This window comes from Telopea speciosissima, chromosome 6 (assembly GCF_018873765.1).
Source record: "Telopea speciosissima isolate NSW1024214 ecotype Mountain lineage chromosome 6, Tspe_v1, whole genome shotgun sequence".
NCBI lineage: Eukaryota > Viridiplantae > Streptophyta > Magnoliopsida > Proteales > Proteaceae > Telopea > Telopea speciosissima.
The window spans coordinates 65,222,805-65,241,649 of record NC_057921.1 but is presented as its reverse complement, the minus strand read 5'-3'; the positions used below and the strand labels follow the sequence as shown (position 1 = coordinate 65,241,649).

At 39.4% G+C, this 18,845-nt stretch overlaps 2 protein-coding genes across 4 annotated transcripts in view; one reads left to right on the top strand and one right to left on the bottom strand.

The window, feature by feature from the left end:
• Window positions 1-8,146: 8,146 nt before the first annotated feature.
• LOC122664385 (reticulon-like protein B2) overlaps window positions 8,147-18,845 on the top strand; it is a 22,006-nt gene continuing 11,307 nt past the window's right edge. The window contains exons 1-6 of one of the 2 annotated variants that reach the window (XM_043860180.1): window positions 8,182-8,440; window positions 8,942-9,122; window positions 9,229-9,370; window positions 9,779-9,848; window positions 9,945-10,118; window positions 15,507-15,510. In XM_043860180.1, coding sequence (XP_043716115.1) covers window positions 8,236-8,440; window positions 8,942-9,122; window positions 9,229-9,370; window positions 9,779-9,848; window positions 9,945-10,114 — 768 coding nt within the window. In that variant the 5' untranslated portion in view covers window positions 8,182-8,235 and the 3' untranslated portion in view covers window positions 10,115-10,118; window positions 15,507-15,510. Of the gene's footprint in view, window positions 8,441-8,941; window positions 9,123-9,228; window positions 9,371-9,778; window positions 9,849-9,944; window positions 10,341-15,506; window positions 15,511-18,845 lie in introns of those variants that run through there. The other variant, XM_043860179.1, reaches the window with a different exon arrangement.
• LOC122664384 (golgin candidate 3-like) overlaps window positions 13,386-18,845 on the bottom strand; it is a 24,800-nt gene continuing 19,340 nt past the window's right edge. For both annotated transcript variants that reach the window (XM_043860177.1, XM_043860178.1), the window contains exons 12-15: window positions 16,215-16,417; window positions 15,808-15,862; window positions 15,183-15,368; window positions 13,386-13,870 (exon numbers count right to left, since the gene is read on the bottom strand). In XM_043860177.1, coding sequence (XP_043716112.1) covers window positions 13,580-13,870; window positions 15,183-15,368; window positions 15,808-15,862; window positions 16,215-16,417 — 735 coding nt within the window. In that variant the 3' untranslated portion in view covers window positions 13,386-13,579. The remainder of the gene's footprint in view (window positions 13,871-15,182; window positions 15,369-15,807; window positions 15,863-16,214; window positions 16,418-18,845) is intronic.

The window sequence follows — 18,845 nt, the reverse complement described above, 5'->3', positions numbered from 1 at the left end:
ACTATTCTGGATATCTGTGTCCCTGGAGTGTAAGAAGGATCTCTGTTTCTGGACTACCAAACACAGCCTGAAGAGTTGCCGATAGTGACATTTTGAGCTGTGAGTGACCCCATTTGTTTATTAAGAATTCCATGCTTGGCTGTGTGGTCCCTCTTTTCTGAATAGAACCTTCAAACCTGGATTTGGCCTTTTAAGGTCAACGCTGGTGTTACATGAGAAATGGGTAAAATATTACATTTGCAACTCCTTTTGCTTCTTCAAGGTCTTTCTTTTTAAAATATGCCAAGTCTCCCAGTGAAAGTGGGGAGGGGCTCAAAAACTAATCCAGAGAGAGACTGAAAAATGCTCTTTAGATTTTTTTTTGATAAAAAAAGAAGCAAAAAGCTCTTTAGAAGCCATGGCAACTTGTCTACTCTTCAGGACCAGTTGTTTAATGGGACCATTTGATTGGCCTAAAAGTGAAGAACTCTTGAAAGGATAAATTTTTGGTTCAAAAAACTGAAACAGAACTATGGTTTACAGATTCAGGGTTTTGAGTCAAACTACTGCAATCCCCAGTGTGTGGTCATGACTGATCTGAAGTGGCGACTGGAGGTGTTCCTCTATACCTTACTAGGCCGCCCATTTCAGTTTTAAAGATTTACTCAAACACCTTCAGATGGTGAGATGGAATCTCAACATTGAATGAGTAATATGCGATGAGCCGGCTACTGCTTGTAATGGCTAGTAAGATTGTTGCTCTCAACAAGATTAATAAATAATTATCTCTTCCACTGATTCTATTCACGTTGCCATGAGTGGGACAGTATCCATACTTCGGTGTGGAAGAGGATTTGGCATGGTAAAGACCCCCCTAAGGTTAAACACTTCATTTGGGGGTTTTGTGCACAAGGGTAAGCCTCGGGGGAGGGCCTTTTCAAGCGCCCAAGTTGATCCAAGCTGTAGTAGATGTGGCCACGACTTGGAAACCAACAACCATATCCTATTGGAATGTCCATTTGCAAGAACGGTGTGGTTTGGTAGTAACCTTACCTTCACCATGTCAAATGTGGATTCTCCTTCCTTGAGCACGATTATCCATACATGTGACAATCTGAGATTCACTTCTAAGAAGGTCACGGTGGAAGCGCTAAGCCTTTTCTTCTATATTTGTTGGTACCTATGGGTCGCCCTCAACGATTTATGTTTCAACAAGAAGACCTGGTCCCCGAAGAGGTGTTTTCTAAAGCTCAATGGGCTTTCGGCGAGTTCTGGTCTCTGTCTAGGCCTCAGCCGCAGAACGAAGTGGAGCAACAAGGTGTCCCAGCACTCCCCAAGCAGCTCACTTGGAGCCCCCCAACGCCTGGACTGACTAAGATCAATTGCGACGCTGTACTGCCTTTAGACTCTGTCGCTGGAGGCCTCGATGTGGTTATGCGGAACCATTTGGGCCACATCACCTGGGCCATGCCACTTCGATCCCAGCCTCCTTCTCTGACACTCTCCTTGGCGAGTTTTGGGCTGTGCGATCAGGATTGCTGTGTGCCATAGACCGAGGTTTGTCCCACATTATTGTGGAATCCGACAGCTCTATCGTGGTTGATGTCTTAAACCATAGGCTGGTGTCACCTCCAGTGTGTGCGTTTGGTTTTGTTCTGGACATTCAATGCCTTGTTAAGCATTTCTCCATTTGTAATTTTGTTAACATTCCTAAGGAAGCAAATATAGTTGCTCACACCTTAGCCCGGAAGGGCCTGTCACTGGCAAGTACGACAGATTGGTCACATTCCACCCCCTGGCTTCTAGACCTTTGTAAAGAAGCCTTGAGCCCTTCTTGCCCTCCCTTTCAATAAACTATTACTTAACAACAACAAAAAAAAGATAATTGATTCAGAATGCATTTCAAAATCTAATTCATCTTTATTTTCTTGCTTTAGAATGCATTCTAGACCCATAATCTATTCCCTAAATACATACCAAACACAGCCTAGTTTTTCAATCAACAATCCTTTTTGATGGAGACAGAAATGAGACCGGATCCTGTACTTGTTCAAGTACCATCCAAGGCCCTCTTAGGCCAATCATTTGTAATCCATTGTGGGACCCACAGGAGGAGTGGATTCCAAGTGATTGGACTAGGAGGGCCTTGGACGATACTTGTACAAGGACACGATCCGGACTTGGAAAAAATAAAATACAGTATTACCATCCAAGTTCATTCCTCCCTTCCTCTTTGAAGCTTTGGAATTGTTCATCCTCTCTCTCTCTCTCTCTCCTTGACCATAAACCAAAACCTGAAAGAGAAGAAAAGATCAAAATTTCCATCTCCAAAGAACACCTCCTCACAAAGTACAAGCTTTGCTTTGGGATCTACCATTTAACCGTGTGATAATAAGATTCTAGTCGTTAGATTGGAATTCAGCAATGCCCTTAGTGAATTGACATAAATGACCTCACGATGCCTATCAGACGGGTGAAGTAGCCGATAGCACCTCCTTAACGTTCGTAGTGAATCATTGACGCGTTGCCAAAGCATATTCCGTATTCCAACGGGATGAATTGTGGATATGCCAAACGAATCGACTGAGCACCATCTTTTAATTTCATAGTGACCAAAATGCCCATTTAATTTTTCAAATGGGAGTTGAATTATGGAGGCGTCAAGTGAGGGCAAATAGCATAATTTTTTCAACAAAAGATAGGGTAGATCCTGAATTGCTTGTATGGAACATGGGTAAGCTCTATAACTGCTTCATTGGCTTCTCTGCAACCACAAGCTTAGATTCATTCATGTCCACTCAGGTCTCAAGCTCCCTATACTGTTTTCGTTACAGAGATTAAGATCGGGTATTCTTCTCTAATTGAAGTTTTTCTGAAATTTTGTGTTCCTTGATAGTAATTGTAATAGTTGTTTCAACCATCGATTTCAGTTCTTGAAGCAGGTTAATAGGTTTTTTATTTTTTCCATTTTGCATTATTGAATTTGACAGTTCTGAGCGATGCCCAATTTTGTGATACGTTCCCGGTTTGAGCTCATAAGTTGTTCACAGAAGGCATTTTGAGTTTTGAGTTCATGTTCGTACCTCATTGGGTAACTTGAAAGATTAGGGCTTGAAATGATGATTGAAGCATCACTCAACAACATTATTTCAACAGTTCATCTAGAGAGATTTGTCGCTCTTGAACTAAACTATATCACTCAACCAGGAAAGCCTGAAAGGTGAGATCTCAGCTTTTGTTCTAAACCCGCAAACGGCTATATGTTAATTAACTCCATCTTGTAGACTACAAAACGATGAGATCTTTTATTAAACTGAATTCATCTTTTTCTTTCCTCTTCTTTTTGTTAGAACAATTAACTCGATTAGCTAGACACATGCGGACATAATCTGTAGCTTAACTGGATCGCTGATGAAAATCCAATTAAAATCTTAAAATCTGGTGCATCAATTGCTGGTGAAAATTGTTTGCTGGAAACGAGTTGAGACATTGTGCAAACAGAGAAGGGTAATAGGAATGAATGACATTGTGGCAGTGAGTAAACACCTAAAACTTGAAGTGCTGTGCATAATCTGTAGCTTGCTAATGTCTACTTCATAGGATCCTATGGATAATGGCTAAGGAAGCTATCAGATTAAATAGTGAACCCAAATCAATCACTTGTTCCCCCTCTTGACATTTATAGTTAAATAATGAGAATGGGGATATATTTTAGTAGCATTTGAGGTGCAACGTAGGTGAACTTATGACGGTCCAAAATGGCGACATTAAGGTACATTGTCTAAAAGAGGGAAAACAAAATAATGGTTACTCTTTTCATTGTGTAGATGCTTGGGATCCTTCAATATTCCAGTAAATCAAGTGAAATTTCATTCTCAATGTGCTATCAATCCAAGCTAATAGCTGAAAATAAAATTGGAGAGTATAATTGCCTAGGAAATCTGTGGCTAATACAATGTTTTTATTCATTCATTTGGGGTCGGATTGATGACTCTACCATATTTTTGCTTGTGTTTCAAGAGTTATGAATTTATGGTTTTATGCCTGTTTAACCCATCATCTTAAATTGACATTGACTGCATGCTGGGGTGCCTCTCCTTGGGTTATAAAGGAGGGTTTTTTCCCTCCTAAATGAGACAAACTCTTCATAACCGACTAACAACATCTTTTAATGTTCATGTAATATATTTTGTCTTCTAGTACCTTATTTGGCTGAAATTTTGCATGGGTAAAAATATTTTTGTTTTCACTCTGCTTTCATTTGTTTTTAGTGCTATCTTCCTTGGGTCTTGGTTATTCAACTCTGGGGGTGTACTCTAATGACCATTTGCATTTAGGTGTCTCACAGAAGGGCAGAATTTACTTGTTTAAGGATTATTATCCAACTTGTGGTTCTGCCAGAAACTTTATTCCTTTTGTGTTACTTTCTGGCTTTTGAGAAGATTACAACATCTGATACACTGCAGAAAAGATCAGTTCCTTTAGTCGGTATGGTTTTGTTAAATACCTGATTTTTCCTTCTCCATTCACATGTTTCAGTTTCATTCATCCTGTATTTCTGATAATTCAATTGATGATTAATCGAGTGATTAGCTTCATTTCAGAACATGGTGTTAACTCTGACTTATATGGGACCTTTAAGTTACTTGTAATGAGTACAGGATGATGAGATACAAGAAGCTACTTGTAGCCTATAAATGATTCTATGTGGCAGTTAAGGGTGTAAAATATGTTAGTTTCTAAAGGGATCTCAAGTAGAATGATCTTTGAGAAAATAAAAAAGTGAGACATCTGTCCAATTAATGGTTGTGAAAAGATTGGTTAAAATTTCTTTGGTAAACTAGGATGATTGACTTCCATCCATTCTTCATTGGGAAATCTGAAGTATTTGGATAAGTTGTATTCGGTTTTTCACATATATATTTGAGAAATAAAGTGCAGAGCTCCGTATTGATTGGGTTTTGGTTCTTGCCCTTCTCTAATATTTACTGAGTAAACAGGAGGAACAGCCAAAAAAGGAGCAGCTGTGACATCCCAATCCCTGGACCCCTCTTTCTTTGTAAACAGGAGGAACAGTTTGTTCATTTAGGATGTATTAGTAAATGAAGATGACTTGCGATGGTAGTGTCCTCCCTCTGACACTCTTTTTTTCACACACCCTCCTCCCCCCTTTCTCTCTCTCGGACTCTGTTTTTGGATTTGAACCATGAATCTAACTTCAGAATCATTTTTAAGTACTTAAACTAGGTCACCGGTGCTTGCAATTAGTTGTTGGGGCAAAGATACATGAACAAGTGAAAATTTTTGAGTTTTTGGATGCTTCAAATTCAGTTCTAATTTGAAATGTATGAGGTGGTTGTATTTGAATTTAGTTTGAATGATCAATTAGATAAGAGAAAATTTCTTCCTGATCTTGCTTCTTTATTTGGTTGCTTGAAGGAGATGGTTTGTTTTTAGTTAACTCACTCTTCATAAACTTTAGTTGGTTTAATCATTGGCAGAATTAATAGACATAGCTTAAAACTTGGTGATTATTGGTTCGGAGTGAGGTTTTTAATTATATAAGAGGTTTTGTAGCACAAAGAATGCAGTGGGTGGGAAGCACTTCTTGATTAAGTGGGCTAATTAAACTTTGTTATTGCTGGTTCAGAGCAGTTCTGCAAAGTGTGCAGTGGATGGGAGAACTTCTGCACAGTGTAGTTGTGGGTAGTCATCTAAACTGTCCGACACTTCAGAGTACATGATCTCAGCCACTTCAGCATTGCGGTAAGAGACAGGTTGTACGGGTAGAGGAGAAGGAGTTTAATGATGAGGTGACATCGATAGATCCTTGATCACGCCGGTGGAGCTGTGGGCAAGGATGTAGAGGAGGATGATGATCGTTCCAACATACAGTCATAGCTTGCATGACCTTCAGCTCCTGAGCCTCAGTCATATGCTGGAGATATTGCAAAACGGTTGGATTATGTCCAGAGATGAAACTCTGAGGAGGAAAGGCAAGGACATATAACATATACTGGCCCGATGCTCGGTTCTGAGAGTCGGTCACCAGACCCCACACAAGCGCAACATTATGGATTTTTTGAGTATCCACCTACGCCGATGTATCCATCTCATCCCATCAAAGCCAGATATCCACGGTGACATGGTTAACCTTCCGAGCCGAGCCTCGGTCATATGGAAGACAGCAATCATGGGAGTCTCTACCTGTTAGAAACAGTAATCAGACTGGTGAGAGTAGTATCACATCCTTCTTCCAGCAGTTCTGGGGAGCCACTGTAGTAGAGATCCAACAGCAGTATGTACCATGCTGAGGGAATGATGATGACTCCGATGGTCATACATATGCTGGACCACGACATTAGGTGTGGTGGGGCTAGTATGGTATCAGGTATGTATAATTCATATTTCTGGATTGCATGTTTTTAACAAATTCACGGCTTACTTATTGTAATCATATATTGATATACTTGAACTAACTAAATTGATTGGGATTTTACGTTTTGTGGTATGGTACATTTTTAGTGTTTATTAGATGTATTTTCTTTTTTCTACTTTTTGTGATTGGATATAATTATCTAAATTTTTTTATTATATGTTCAATTATTCAATTTTTTTCATTAATTGCATTTTTTTTGCAATATTCACCTATTAACCTAATTATTTAGTTCTTGCTTTTCAATTTTTTATTCTATAAATTTGTTTTTATTTTTATTGTTGTTTTTACTTTTTTTTATAAACTAAATGTACATTTTATGGATTTTTTTCTGGATATTCACAAAAATTTTATTTTTTCACATACTTGTTTAAATAAATATTGCTGCAATATTTAACAACAAATCAGTATTTTATTCCTAATTTTAGTTATTATATGATTTTTTTATTATTTTTTCAAACCTTTTGTAATTTTGAATGCATTTTATGTAATATTTCACTTAAAAGTTTAATTTAAAATTTCTCTTGCATAATTTATTTTTATTATTTATTAGATTTTTTGAATTTTTTTTTTTTAATTTGGCCAATAAAACAAGGATCAAGATCGTCTCCAGGGAGCAGGGAACGCCTAGGGTGCTGCCAGCCGTTGGGTTGTGTCGCACACATCTTTAGGCGTGCACCAAGATGTGTGCGACACAGCTCAACCGCTGGATGCCCCTTGGCAGCACCCTGGTCCCTGGAGACGAGCTAAAACCGATACTAAAAACGGGACATAACAGCTTCTATCAATATTGATATCGATATCGGCGGTGATACCAGTACCGATACGGTGCATTAAATCCTTGTCCTACGGTGAGCGGTGACTGGTGACTGGATGGAGAGGCATCTTCATTAGATTTGGCCCATAAAACAATCGATATGCCATTAGATTTGTTTATGAGAAAATTGAAAACGGATCGTGATCCGTGCCGCCTGGCCGTCTTGCCGCCGGCGTCGACCTCACACAGGCAGGGCGACACGTTGTGAGGTCGGTCCTTAGAGTTAATGGTTTCTTTAGTTCGAAGTTTACTAACCTTTCTTAAATTAATTAACCTCTAAATTAATGCTCTCTAACTACTATTCCCCATCTATCTACCCTTCTAACTTCTAGCTGCTAACTCTATTTATGTGAAGTTCACCGTCTTTAAAATGGGGAAATTAACCCGTGTGTTACTTTCAGTTTCCGGTGTCCGACGCCAAACAGGTCTTTGCTCAACCAAAATGTAACTGATCTGCTTCCTTCTTGCGTGGTCTGTTTGGTTCCACGTGTCCTGTTATTAGTACTGGGCCCACTTTTGGCGTTATGTATCATCTGGATTAGAAATTCCGATTAATGCCACGTTTCGGCTTTATATGGACATCGGACGTCATTCACGATAGCCACCGTATAAAGTACCTGATGACAGACGGCGTTGAGTAGAGTATTCGTAAGTGCAGTCAAATCTAACGTCCCGTTTGGCGTTGGAGGGAGCAAGCAATGCGAGAATTTCTCTCTCTCTCTCTCTCTCTCTGTGGAGTCAGGAGTGCGGACAGCTGCTCTTCTTTGGTTTCACTCGTTCCAACGGCTGGGATTGCATCTCTGATTTCTCTCCGTTATTTAGTCCGAACGAGGGGGGCACATGGCACGGTATCAGAAGTTACTAGAGATTATTGAGAAAGAAAGAGAGCCGAGTTTGCTGTAGAGAGGGTTTAGAGTTTTTGACGATCCTTTTACCTTTTCCAGAAATTTCAGACGGAGATTGTTAGGGTTTCGATCGAAGTTTAGTTAGGGAGAAGAAAACAATGGCCGAGCACACCCAGGATTCGGGTCCTGTTACAGAGTCTATGATGGATAAGATAACGGAGAAGCTTCATGGTCACGATTCGTCATCTTCTTCGTCCGATTCGGACAACGAGAAGTCGTCACCTTCACCCATGAAAAAACCGGAGGTTAATCGGCTCTTTGGAAGGCAGAAGACTCTGCACGAGGTGTTGGGCGGTGGAAAACGTATGAAAATTCTTTGAAAAGTTTATTCTTCTCTTCGTTTGGTTTTTTCAATTCTGTAGTTAGTGATTGCCGACATACTGATTTTACTAACCCTACCTCCTTTTATTTTTATTTTTAAATTCCGTTTCGATGGGGTAGAAGATGATTCTTTCTCTTTCCATTTTTCGATCTATATCTCGACTGATGGGGCGGGGTTTTCCTCCGATTGTATTTTGTTTCGAAATTCAAAGAGTTTCATATCTGTTTCATTAGATTGTTGATTTTCTGATTTCATTTCTTTGAAGTTCTTGGGGAAGGGGATGTCGTTTCCTCAAATCTAGGTAGGGTTCTCTTTATCTTATAGCGTTGAAAACAGAACTTTCGATTTTCATTTTTCCTTTATTTGTTGGTTAGGAATAAGTATTCTAGTTCCGTTCCATTTGAAAATTTTGGCTCGCAAAGAAACTAAAGTCTCTCTTCCTCTCGCCAGCTGCTAATTTCTTTGAGATATTTTTGCTGCAGGCGCTGATATGTTATTATGGAGGAACAAGAAGAATTCCAGCGTTCTGCTTGGTGGAGCCACCTCGATATGGATTCTCTTCGAATTGCTTGATTACCATCTCCTCAGTTTACTATGCCATTGCTTGATCCTAGCTTTGACCATCTTGTTCGTCTGGTCTAATGCTAGCAGCTTCATCAACAAGTAATGGGACTTCTCATCCTCCACTTCCAATTGTCAGATCTATATTTATTCAATTGCTGACTTACGACCAAAGAAACAAAGAAACTAACTTTGTTTCACCCCTTAGGTCTCCCCCGCGCATCCCAGAAGTGTCTATTCCGGAGGAACCGGTTATCCAGTTTGCTACTGCCTTGAGATTTGAGATTAACCGAGTATTAGCTGTGCTAAGGGATGCCGCCACGGGAAGAGATCTGAAGAAATTCCTTGCAGTATGTTGATCTCTTTACAAATTCTGCGTAAAATGCCTGCTTTACTTAATGTTTTGGAATTCAGCTTCTTGTTGGGTTCTGATGGGAAACACGATTGAAGTTTAAACTTTAAACTTCATATAATAAACTGCAAAGAAGCTCGGTAATACCTCCCAAGTGCATGGTTCACGGATGAACTAATCTCATTGACGGTCTTAAAAATTTTTAGGATTAATTATGTAGGTATATAGTTTCGTAATATGTTCTTCACTTCATTATCATATTTGAAACTTGCGTTTGTAGCCCATTAGCGACGCTATACTGATGTGCTACCATCACTATCCAGGTATCCTAAGAATGTGTTCATGTATGGGATGTGTCATTTGAATTTGATAGGGCATATAAGGTAATGGTTTTTTGCTTGATCAGGTGATTACTAGCTTGTGGGTGCTGTCAATCATGGGGTCCTGTTGCAACTTCTTGACTTTGTTCTTCATAGGTATTATCAATTATGATGGTCCCCCTTTCTCCTTCCCCTTTCTTTTTTTCTTTTTTTTTTTTTTGTGAATTTCTAATACTTAATTTTTGTAAACAGGGTTTGTATTGTTGCACACGGTGCCCGTGTTCTATGAGAAGTACGATGACCAGGTGGACAAGTTTGCGGAGAAGGCGATGGCTGAGATCAAGAAACAATATGCAGTATTTGATGCTAAGGTTCTAAGTAAGATACCAAAGGGGCCATTCAAAGACAAGAAGAGGGCTTAGAGAAGTTTGAACTCAAAAGACAAGAAAAGAGGGCTTAGTGATGTTGAGGTATCCTCCCTTTGTAGGATTTAACAGTCATATGGATAGCTATGTTTTTTTTCTTTTTGGCTTGTCCATAATGGGCTAGAACCCAATGTTTTATATCAAGTGTTCTTGGTATATGTTGGGTTCTCCATTTGGATGAAAATGTTATTTTGGTAGGAAATGGCTCCGAGTTTCAGATCTTGTCATGCTTTCACCAATTTCCACATTTGGTGCCGTTGCATGGTTTTCTTTCCCTACGATGTTGTGACAATAGTATATTCTTCCTCCTGTCAAACAGTGCTACTGTGTTAGTGGATTTGTCTTTCTTTGGTAATAATATATATCTAATCAAAAGGTTTCTCTTGGTCTTACAAGAATTTAAATTTTGTTTTTGGTTTTTTTTTAATTTTTGGGGTAAAGGAATTTAAAATTTTAAGAGGTTGGAATTTACCAAAAAAAAGAAGAGAGATAGGTTGAACTGAAATATGGACAAAATCTCATATAAGTTTTCTAGTAGTCTCACCCTCTAGAACATAGGAAAAGAAATTGTCATAATGGACCAAGGGAAGAGCTTTGGTGAATTTACCTCTACAACGGCGACTTTTTGCCCTTTATTTCTTCTTAAAGGCAACTCTACTTGAGACTCACGTTCTACCCAGGAAAAAAAAGGTTGGATTTTTAAACATTTACTGCAGTAATCAATTTTGCCCATGGAAATATGGGACTGATGTATGGTGATTTGATTGTCGTAGCAAGTGAATGACAAACTTGTCTGGCATTTACAGTACTTTGAAAGTTTTGTGTCAAGGTCACCGTCTGTATATAGATAAAGATCCTTACCCAAAAGCGAAAGCGAAAGCGAAAGCTTTGTGGGAAAAGGCTTCCGGAAATGCTAAAAAGATGAAGACATCTTTAATCTTCTATCAGAATCATTTATATGCTTCGTTCTCTGAATGCCAGATGTCCTAGTTAAGTTGATTTTGTTATGAAACTTTTGGATCTTTCTTTGTCCTCTTTTTTTCAAAAAAGAAAAAAAAAACTAGGTTTGGAATTTTGGTTCTTTTTTAGTTCATTAACTTTACATGAGCAGGTTAACAAAATCATCATGTCGGCCAATTTTAAAGACGGGAGATTCTAATCTCTGGCAAAACTTCCGCCTTAAATCCTACTGACGCCCAACAATTTGGGTAGGCTCAGTATGTCACCTGAAATTGCATTCAAGAAGGTTTAGTCCATTGCTAAGCTGCATTTGAGATTATAATACCATAAGCGAGGGAAAACTTCTCACTGTGCTCAGCTAGAAGATCACTCCTTACACCGTCCAATCAAGTTTCCAAGGACTTGGTATATATGCTGGGATTGAAGATAAGATATAGTCCCTACATAGAAGTTTGCAGTGCAATTCTTTACCTGGACCCAGCTGCACCCTGGCCTCTTAGTAATCCTTTTTCTTCATCAAAGACCTAGTCCTTGCCACATTTTTTCCAGCGCCCATCATTGGCATATATATTTGAAAGCAGTGGGGATGATCCATCGTTCTATTCCAATTCTAGAGTTGCTCTCCACCTCTACCCACTACGCCAAACTCGCTACCCAGTCTATTAAGTAATTCTTACCCTGATCAACCATTCCACAATCAGGCACAAGACTTGCTGAGTTCATGCTATCAAAGACCTGGAGGGCTTCTTCAACATGGCCATGCATCCCATAACCAGTCATCGAAGATTGTACAGGAGTTGGCGTTCCGGTGATCCAGGCTTGGAGTACATGTTTTATGGCAATTGGCCACAAACAGCATAATGGAGTAGTAACGGTTGCGTATCACGTCAGCATGGATTTGTTTACCAGACCTCAATGATCCCAGTCAGGCACAAGAAATAGTGAACACATTGGAGGTCGTAGCTCATTTTGTTTGAACTATGATGAAGATTCTGGCCACATTTTGATTTCTGGCAGTCTCAAATGACTTCTGGCTTCTTCAGCTCATGCAAATTTTTGGAGTGGGCATCGTGAGGGTATTCTGAAAATATACTAAAAACCCTAGAACACTAAACCCTTAGGATGATGGGTGAACCGTCTACTGGAGGAAAACCTTCTTAACAAAAAAACATTTATGGATGTCAGATGTGAGGTTTTCTGGACCAACCATGTATGGATGTGGGTTTCATTGTAGATTCAGTGGCGCCACGTGAATTAGGGAGCATTCGAATACCGTTCTGGGTAACAAGGTACACCATTAATGATGGAGTCAAAAGCATTTCTAACAATTAGAAATGCAACTGTTGACCATCAACCCAATTATCTAAGTCTCTGTATGATTGTCAAAAGAGAGTGTGTGAAAGTGAAAGCGTAGGGAAAGTGGAGGAAAATGATACACCAAGCCAATATGATTGTGTTTTAAGTTTTTTACTTTGGAAGTTTTCTTTCACACCCACCTCCATCAATGATCATAAAAATCAACCTCAAGCATAACCCCTACATCGAAGGCCTTTCAGTTTGACCATGGCTTTAGGAAAACTCGGCCCAAAAACTTTCGCTAAAAAGACCATTGGATTGTTTAACATTATTATCCTTGTACGAAAAAGTGTCACTATTTCCCAAAGTCATCCTCATACAATGATACAACCCAACACTTGAAAAGTGTAAGAAAGCATTAAAAAAAGCTCTTATAATTTTCTCGACAACCAAACACAGCAGTCTAAAGGATTCACATTGCCTCAACAACGAGGCCAAAGTCTCAGTTGGGAATAAAATACGGCTTTCCATAGATCAAGAACCTACAGCCAACTTTTCCCAAGAATCATAGTTCTTTAAACCAGACCAGAAGTCAAACCAAAAAAAAGGCCCTGGTCCAGTATTTCCCTTTATTACTTATTTTAAAATGAAAAAGAACAGTTCTAGTCTTTTGGTTGAACCGTCAGTTGGTCCTGTTTTAAAACCCATGCCTGGAACAGCTACGACTAAGCAGCAGATCTCTTATTTAAGATGCAAAATAGTGTAAATCATGTGACCAAGTACGCAGAAGATGTCCCGTGGACTCTCACAATGGTGGTTGTTGAGAATGGATAAAATACCAACCTTTTCTCTGCTCTGGAAATATTGCCCTAGCTTTTTGATGCTCCAACTATACTGGACAGAAATTTCTCTCCTCGCCTCTCCTCTCAATAGAATTCAAACTGGACTTACACCATAGCATACAATGAATTGATAATGTATCTGCACAACAATGAGATAATTTACGCAAATCGTCACATAAGGTGATATTCAGTATTGCATTCCTTTGGAGAATGGTCTATACAGTGACGCTGAACAACCTCTGCATTTGAACAAATGGATTAAAGAATTGATTGAGAAAACTACAGAAAATACAAAAAGAATCTATACCTTTACCTAATTACAAGCCTCCACATCATTTCAGTACCTTGGAAGAAACCTTGAGATTCAGAAACCTTTTTCTAAAGGTAATGAAACCGATGATGTAAGGGGAACTGTTGAGAACTCTGTCTCGGAGTGTTCATGTTGCAGCATGTTTAACCGAGATGTACTAGAGAAACCAGAAGCAGCACTAGCTGTGCTTGTTCTATGATCAGGCACTGCACCAGTTGACCCCGTGCTGCTTGGGCTTCTACCCCATGGACTATCCTTGGATACCGCAGTGGCTTCTGCAGCTTCCCTTCTCTCTCTTTCTTCAGTCTCTTTGAGAAGAAAATCAACCCACAGATCTGCAAAGGACTGGGGAATAAAACGTATCAGAGACTGAACATTTGCCAAACTACCTTGCTAAAGTAGCAATTTTCAAAAACAAAAAGAAATTATGAAGACCAGGAAATCTAATTGTTTAAGTGATACATCAGGACAGGAGGCTTAATGTTTTATTCGGAAGGAGAGAAAAATCAAGCAGAAAAAGAATCTACATTTCCAAAATTACACAAAATTTGGAAGAATAATAAAAAGTATAAGCAACGGAAGAATTTCAGATACATGATACATCTATAAATTCATTTTGAAAAAGATGCCTTGACCCTAACAATGGATCGCATGCATTGCTCTTAACAGTCCAAGCACTACAATTCATTCATGATATGTTACATTAAGTGAAGACTATCAGGTCCATGTGGTTGAAGGACTTCATAATGTAGGCTTACTATTGTTTCTAGAACCGAGTTTCCCTCCACTCACAGTGAATGGGATCCCATTCACCGAGGGGCGGGAGAGAGGGAGGGAAAGGTATCAGGAGGGTATTTTGGAACATACTAAAACCCTAGGAGGGGTTTGTGAACCTTAAGATGGTGGGTGAACTGTCCTCTATGGGTGGAGGGAAACTTGGTCCTTGTTTTTATGTTCTTCAAAATGTGGAAGTTTTCAAGTCTTCTCATTTTGGCAAGAAGATGGGTATCACAATGAGATCATTCTCATGTAGAACCCTTCAACCGGAGAAGTTGATGTTGGAGAATCTTGCCCACATTAGCATCGCTAAATGGGAAGTTCTCAAAATTCATCACCATGTCCATTTTGACACTCGATTTGCTTATTGGGTGTCATGACCTGGCAGTCGAAAAGAATACGAGGCACTAGCAGGCCAGAAGAAGAGTTCTCAAGTCCCTTTCCTGGTTTCTTTTGATACAAGGAAGTAATTGCAGTCCGTAAGGCAAAACTCATGACAATCCAGCTGTATATAAGGGTAGGCATGTTTTTGATTACTCTTGAAATATTCGAAAGTCTTTCTTAATTTTAATTTTGTTTAATTTGTTAAAAGGACCCTTTTCATGAACTAGATCTACATTTTAACAAGGAGTCCTTTTGAGAAGCAAGCCAAAAATCCTCCAAGTTCTGTAGCTAAATAAAAAGAAAAAAATTCTATAATTTCTGCATTCATGAACCCAAAAGGGGAGCAACTTGTGAACTAGTTGGCTAGGAATCAGTTCATCATCTGCCCCTTGCCTGTGACTTAAATGAACTGTTCCTTTAGTGACCACAGACCCTTAAAAACAGGGAAAATATATCCAATGAATGGAGGAGCAACCAACAAATGAGAACTGCTTACCTGGTTTTCCGATGGCACATGACTATGTAATTCAGGTGAGCCTCCTCCCAAGAAGCCACCAACTAGACGCCCAGGTAGGCCCAAGACTCCTCGAACAACACCTTTCCCTGCACCTTGATGAGCAACACCTATTCTCTGTTTGTCTTCCTCAGAGAATCCCAACATTCTAACCATAAGATCAAGAACCTGGTAGTCCAAAATTCAACATATGGTTAGCAAGCCTGTCAAATGGAACACCTACACTATGAATGGGAAAAGCCATTCCTTTCGCATCTGTTATGCATGATGCCAAGGGATTGGAAGCAAAGAGGAGGGTACAACAAGGCTGGTCTACACTTATTGACCAGACTGGATGATCCAATAATCTAGCTTGAGGTCTTACAATGTGGCCAATCCGTTTTCCTCTCAATTCACACCATAAAGTGTGCAAATAGATGGTATAGCACAGAACTATATTCATGGACAAGGGTTGCCCAATAAAATCTCCCAGTTAGGATACACCTAAATGATACTTTAGGCCTGCATGTTAACCAGGGTACAGAAGATGAAGAGATGGGTTTTCCAATCCTCACAACCTGAAGCAACAATTCCACTTCGGATATGAAAACATATACACAAACAATACCTCTTTGCTGTGGTTTCTCTGGAAGTAGGTCACAAGTAATTTGATCACAATACGCCTGCCAATAGTGCAAATATCCATCACTAGAACTCCATGGCATTCATATCTTATCCAAAATAAAAAGAGGGACAACAATAATAGAGACAGCATCAGTTTGCAGCTAGATTCCGGCCAAATTTGCCAAAAGCTGGGGTTTGGTGCACAAATATTATCCAAAAAAATAAAGAGGGGCATTTTTCTCCTTATTTCAACAAAGTTCAATATTTCGTTTTGGTTACAATTTGACAGAATATACCACCTTTTCTTTTTCCAGATAATTCTTTCACATTAGCTACAAACCTTATTTATATTCACAAGCAAAAGGCAAGGAAACAGGGGGAACAGTCAACTCACAAGTCGAAAAAGCTAACCTGTCAACAAAGTAATCTGAATCCAACGACATCCTGTTAAGTCTAGTCATGCTCTGCTCAAGAGCACGGCGTAATTTTATATTGTCTTCCTCAAGCTTTTGTACTGTCCGTTTACCTTCAGATATCATCCTTTCTGCTTGTGAAAGCTTAGCCACTATATCTTCCTTTTCCTGCCTTGATATCTCCACCCGTTGATTTGCATCCTAGTGAAAGTATCATCAGTAAGATTTCCAGAACATGGCTTCCATCATTGAGAAAAGCACAAATTTCCAAACAATCAATTCACAGTTGGAGGAAAAAGTCAATAATGTTCTAGTGTTCAAGCTTACATGTGAAGTTCATCCAAAGGTACTTACAGAAATCTGAGTATTGCAATAAGACAATGGCGTTGATAATAGGTAAAAGAGGGATTAGTACTCCCAGACATAACAGGACATTTCCTGATATAATGTATTTTTCAGCAATCATGAATATGTGATTCTTCTGAAAATCAAAATGCTTATAAAGATCATATTTGTGCAAATATACTAGTGTAATATTCACATATAACACGAAATTGATAAACAATCTTCAACTCAAAAGAACATCGATGAAGTTGAAGGGCTAAAAGTGAGAAACAGAATATCTTCTGATAATAAAGAAACTCAAGAACAAAATTGAAGTGTAATGAGTAAAAATAAATAAGATGGGTATAGTCACAAAAGACAGAATCAACAAATACTGGACAAAAAAATCATCACCTCAGACAGTCCAGTCCTTGCTATCTAGAAAGAGAGAATAAGACAGTGCAACAAGGGACATGCATTTGTTGTAGCTCAAGGCAAACCAACAACATGATGCTTGGTTAACCCATCTTATCATGTATTGAGACAATGCCATCCCTTTTCTTTCTTGTATTCAGAAAAGTAAAACCAATAGTTTCTCAAAAGAACTTGTACCGATAGAAGACTGGAGAGTTGATTGGGAACCTTTTTCGTTTTTCCCATCTACAAATACATCAAAACTAATCAATTCATAGTTCATTCGACTCTCAATTAATGTATGTTTCATAATTTTTTTGCCACATGAGAATGTAAGTCCCAATTTTTTTATTTTTTTTTTTGGGGGGGAGGGGTGTGTGGGATTACAACAACAGTTCAGCCTTATCCCAATTAAATGGGGTCAGCTACATGGATCCTTGCCCTCCAATCAGCTCTATTTGAGGTCATACTTGATAAAAGGCCTAACCTATGATTTCTTTCCTCAACCACTTCTCCTAAGGTCATTTTAGGTCTGCCCCTGGCTCTTTTAGTTCCTTCAATCTGAATCAAATCACTCCTCCGTACTGGAGCATCCAAAGGCCTCCGTTGAACATGGCCATGCCACCTCAAACGACTTTCTCATAGCTTATCATGTATCGGAGCTACTCCCAAACCAGCTCAAATATGATCATTCCTTACTTTATCCCATATACAAATGCATCCAAACTTATAAATTCATAGTTCATTTGACTGTCAATTAATGTATGTTTCATAATTCTTTTCCCACATGAGAATGTACGTTCCATATATATTATTGTTATTATTGTTTTTTTTGTGTGTGTGTGGGGGGGGGGGGGGGATACAACACCACCACCACCTCAGCCTTATCCCAACTAAATGGAGTCAGCTACATGAATCCTTGGCCTTCAATCAGCCCTATTCGAGGTCATACTTGATACAAGGCCTAACAATGCATGTCTTTCCTCACCACTTCTCCTAAGGTCAATTTAGGTCTGTCAATTTAGGTCTGCTTCTGGCTCTTTTAGTTCCTTCAACTTGAATCAAATCACTCCTCCGTACTGGAGCATCCAAAGGCCCCTGTTGAACATGGCCATGCCACCTCAAATGACTTTCTTGTAACTTATCATGTATCGGAGCTACTCCCAAACCAGCTCAAATATGATCATTCTTTATTTTATCCTTCCTAGTTTTTCCACTCATCAATCTCAACATCCTCATCTCCGCTACACTGAGTTTATCTATATGATGTTTTTTAACTGTCCAACATTCTGCATACATCATAGCGGGTTATATGACTGTCCTATAATTTTCCTTTTGTCTTAGGGCGTCTTTGGCTTTACGAAAGAAAGCCCGCCGGAGAAAAAAGTCTTATCTCTTCCCGTCCCGGGTCATACTCCGGTGCATCCACACAAGAGGAAATCGCAATGCATCTTGCTCAACAGGCGTAGCTTGGAGTGGGAGTGTTTCGAAACCCACGGAGCGGTAAGGAAAGTAGCCTCCAGAGAGGAAGCCAAACCGGCCTATTGAGTGCAGCTAAGCTAATATGCGCCGGAGAAAACGGAGGTAAGCTCTATTCGTTTGTAAGGGATGCTACAAGTTTTGTAAGGCAGCTCATAAGCGATGTCGAGTAAGAAGGCACCTATTAAAGCAGCCATTTGCATTGTTTGCTGCTAGTAAAGCTGGTAGTTAGGAAGCGGTGTTGCAGCCAGTTAGAAGAACAGCTAGTAAAGCAGCTAGCTAGGCTAACCTGAAAGCAGAAAGCCAGTAAGACAACTAGAGAGAAGCAATAAGTTTTAAAGGAATACGCCGATCACACAACACTTCAGACGCACCTCTCCACTTCATCCATCCTATTTCAATTCTTTGTGAA